Below are 3,750 nucleotides of genomic sequence, written 5' to 3' on the forward strand. Positions count from 1 at the left end.
CGCCGTAGCCCGTATCCAGCTAGCACTCATGAGTCATGACAGAGTCCTCAACCAACGCGCGCAGGAATAAACAAAAACACGAAAAAATAGCCCGGATTACCCCACGACGCAACTCCGGCCGGCCCCAAAGTTCCCAATCAATCAACCAAATCGACGCTGTTTACCAACCGAAACCCGCCTAATCCAGCCAATCTCTAGTTTATGCCAACCCGAGCCGAACTGCTTCCTTCCACCATCCGGAAGTTCGGAGTTCTACCTTACCCCCAATCTCTTCCTCCTCCGATTCGCCTTCGCCCAATCGACAAACCCTTTCCTTCCTTCCTTTGCTTCGTCCTACAGCGCCTCTGCCTGGTGTTGATCCTTTGCTTGCTTACCGGAGCAGGGAAACGGAGCATCGCACCCGCACCACACGGCACGGGGCCCTTTCTTGGATTCTCGAGAGTATAGGACAAGAGAAGGGAGAAGCATTGCCTTTTTGGTCTCGATTCTTTGTCGGCGCCATGAGTAATACTCTGCTTCGAATCTACCCTTCAGAGCTCAAGATGCCATGTAAGTGCTCCGAGGACCAGCCGTACCTAGTTTCCTACTGTTTCTTAATACTTGCCTGCGGGGGGCTGATCAATCAGATCGTTGCTGTTTTGATGCCCTGATGAGCAGTCGAGCTCAAGAAGCAGAATTCGGGATGCATCGAGCTCGTCAACAAGACCGATCAGCCTGTGGCTTTCAAGGTGAGGAGGATTTCCTCGCGACCTTTCTCTGTCGAAAACGGCAATCTGATTGTGCAGGAATCAGGCTGACGGGTTTCAGATGCGCCGCGCAATATGAATATGCAGGTGAAAACAACCAACCCAAGGAAGTACGCCGTGCGGCCTACCTCCCGCGTCGTGCCGCCAGGGGGATCGTGCGGTGTCACAAGTGCGTCTGCTTTGCTTAGATGCCTTCTTTACTAGTCCTACTCGATTGATTGATGCGCCCGTCTCATGTGGCATTGCTGATTGCTGCTGCAGTTACGATGCAGGCACCCAAGGAGATCCCTCAGGATTACCACTGCAAGGACAAGTTTCTCGTTCAAAGCATCATGGTGCAGGAAGGGATAACGGATAAGGACATTGTCCCTGATATGGTAAGTTCCTGCGCCAGTCGAGTCCGTCGAGGTTGATTGATTGTGCCATGTATGTAATGTACAATGTTATGGTTTGCAGTTCATCAGAGCGCCTGGTAAGGTGGTTGAGGAGTTTAAGCTGCGGGTGGTCTACATCCCTGCCAATCCCCCCTCACCGGTGCCTGAGGAAGATGAAGAAGAGATTGCAGATTCGGAAGTGGACCATGAAGTGTTTAGGCAATCCATGCTCGATGCTGTAAGTATTACTGCTTGGTGCTGTAAGAAATGATGGCATATTTGTTCCTAATGATGATTGGTGTGCTCTCCCTTGCTTTTCAGGCATCTAGGCAAGGATATACATCTGCATCACAAGCTTTAAATTATGAGGTGACTCATTATACCACCACAACTAGCATTGATATATTCTTTGATCTAGCTCGCACTGACAGAACATCCATGTCTCTGAGCATTATGTATGATTTTTATGAAAAACAATCGCGTATATGGTAATCAGTTGTTGCACATAACACATTCAAATTTGCAGTTCAATCTTGCCATGTAATCTACCTAGTGAACTTGATATCTTTTTCATGAAGAACAAGTGAACTGTATTTTAGTAGAGCGCATGGTAATAATTAGTCTCGTTTTTCCCTCTCCATGGGCCACTGTTGGTACTCTTTATCTATGTTTATTAATGCCCGTACATGATGTTAGGATTTTCTAATTTTTTTTGTGTCATTAGTTGCTCAACAACTTTATCTTTCGACATTATTGATGTGCTGTGGTTTTTTAGGACGTCTTTAAGCTTAAGTCAGAAGTGGTTAAATATACAGCTGAGAACCAGAAGATTCAGCAAGAACTGGTATGACTTTTCTTCTGACGAGGCAATCAATAATTATTCCCCCTGCTATGTTTGCACTATTTTGGCGTAATCCTTATGTTGAATTGTTGAATAGTCGATGTGCTACTTTTTTTTTTGGGAGGGTGCTACTTTTATTTGTTCATAAGATCTTTATCCTCAAAACATGCTTCATAATTCTTGCGAGAGAATGAATGAAAGAGATTGCATTTATTATCTCAATTATGCAAGAAAAATGGATAAATTATGGTTATAGTGTTGCTTGGACAACTATACCGCACACATCACTAAACTGCGATAAAACTGAGAGGTCTTGCCAAAGATAAAATATGTCCAAACTATCATAATACAGTATGATACGAAGTCAACTCCTTTGCTTTTAGGAACCAAACTCTGATTTCCATTCTTATTTTATTTTCTGACATCTAATACTAGTCTGTGCTACTTCATTTCAGGAACTGCTTAGGAAGAGAATGCAGTCTCATGGGGATTTGTCACCTATGTTTGCGCTCCTCGTCTTCATGTTATCTGTTCTTGTTGGATACTTGATGACGGGCAGGAATGCTTAGCGAGCAGCAACTACGCAGAGATCGCTTTACCCTGCCCGGTTGCCCCTTGTTTTGGCTGATTGCTTTTCTTCCCTTTTAGTACAGTTTATACTGTAGATAGAAAGCATGTTCTGGGTCTGAATATATATACGTGTTAGGATCTGGGAGCGTAAATTTTTGGGGAATATGCAGAAGACTGCATATCTTCCATGAAGAATTCTCCCCCTTCTGAATAAGATTCAACTCGCATCTTCGGTGGTTTTATTGTTTTGTTTCCACGATGCTCCTGTTTTGTTTCCTGAGCAAGGTAGAAGAAAATTCTTTAGTGTCCAAATTTGCACATTTCTGAATACAGTAACAGGCGGTAAATTTCAGCGACTTGAGATACATGATTTATTCTAATTAGAGCATTACAATTGCAGTGTCCACTTTAGGCCCCGCTGGCCATGAAAGTTTAGATCATATAAACCTTATTTGCTCAAGAAAATATGTGCCTCAGTAAATCTGACTAAACAATAATTTAAGAGCTTGCTTATCACTCATAATTTCCCAACCTGCAGAAAATACTCTTTCACCACTCATCGTGCCCACGCTGGGATGATCACTACAATTTGAGAAGTCCACCAAATTGTAAAGCGCATGTTCTGTGTTCTAACAATCATAACCGAGTTTCGTGAAAAAAAATCATAATTGAAACATTACCATTATCTTGCCTACCATTCCTGTTGTACAAAGTATCAATGCGGTACAAGTTTTGAGGGTGATTAGTTTACAGAACTCCAAGTCTTTGCAACAATAGATAATTAGGTCAATGATGATCTCGTATTATCTAATTGGGCTATCTACTAATTAATATACCCTTTATTCTATTGTTCCAGTCCGTTGTTGGGTTGTACCTTTTCATTAGATTTTCTTTTATGGTGTTACCAAAATTTCTTACGAAAAGGGTGGCATGGTGGATTGAATTGGTAAAAGATTTGTGGTTAGTTGTCGTAGCCCGTGGCGTAGACACCGAGGGTGAGCGGCACCCCTTTTAAGTTCGGCAGAGGGCATCGGGAATCGCTCCGGCGAGCGCCGGCGAAGCCAATGTAAAGCGTGAGAATGCACACAATCGTTTTTACCCAGGTTCGGGCCACCCTGAGGTGTAAAACCCTACGTCCTATTTCAGCATTCTTATTAGCCAGTGAACAAGGGTTTACAGGTTGTCAGGGGAGTTCCCGGGCGTTCTCTCCTTTTTTTCT

The 3,750-nt window shown here is 43.6% G+C and overlaps 1 protein-coding gene across 2 annotated transcripts; it reads left to right on the top strand.

Moving 5' to 3' along the window:
* Nucleotides 1–2,896, top strand: LOC100828092 (vesicle-associated protein 1-3). 2 transcript variants are annotated; one of them, XM_024462541.1, is made up of 8 exons: nt 1–549; nt 658–728; nt 808–915; nt 1,008–1,123; nt 1,203–1,358; nt 1,442–1,489; nt 1,896–1,964; nt 2,417–2,896. In XM_024462541.1, the coding sequence occupies exons 2-8, from the start codon at nt 683–685 to the stop codon at nt 2,528–2,530; spliced, it is 657 nt and encodes a 218-aa protein (XP_024318309.1). In that variant the 5' UTR covers nt 1–549; nt 658–682; the 3' UTR covers nt 2,531–2,896. The 2 variants fall into 2 exon arrangements, with proteins under 2 accessions (XP_024318309.1, XP_003570041.1); XM_003569993.4 differs by having other exon boundaries at nt 6–549; nt 834–915.
* The last annotated feature ends 854 nt before the right edge of the window (nt 2,897–3,750 follow it).

Source organism: Brachypodium distachyon, chromosome 3 (genome assembly GCF_000005505.3).
Source record: "Brachypodium distachyon strain Bd21 chromosome 3, Brachypodium_distachyon_v3.0, whole genome shotgun sequence".
In the NCBI taxonomy this organism is placed as follows: Eukaryota; Viridiplantae; Streptophyta; class Magnoliopsida; order Poales; family Poaceae; genus Brachypodium; species Brachypodium distachyon.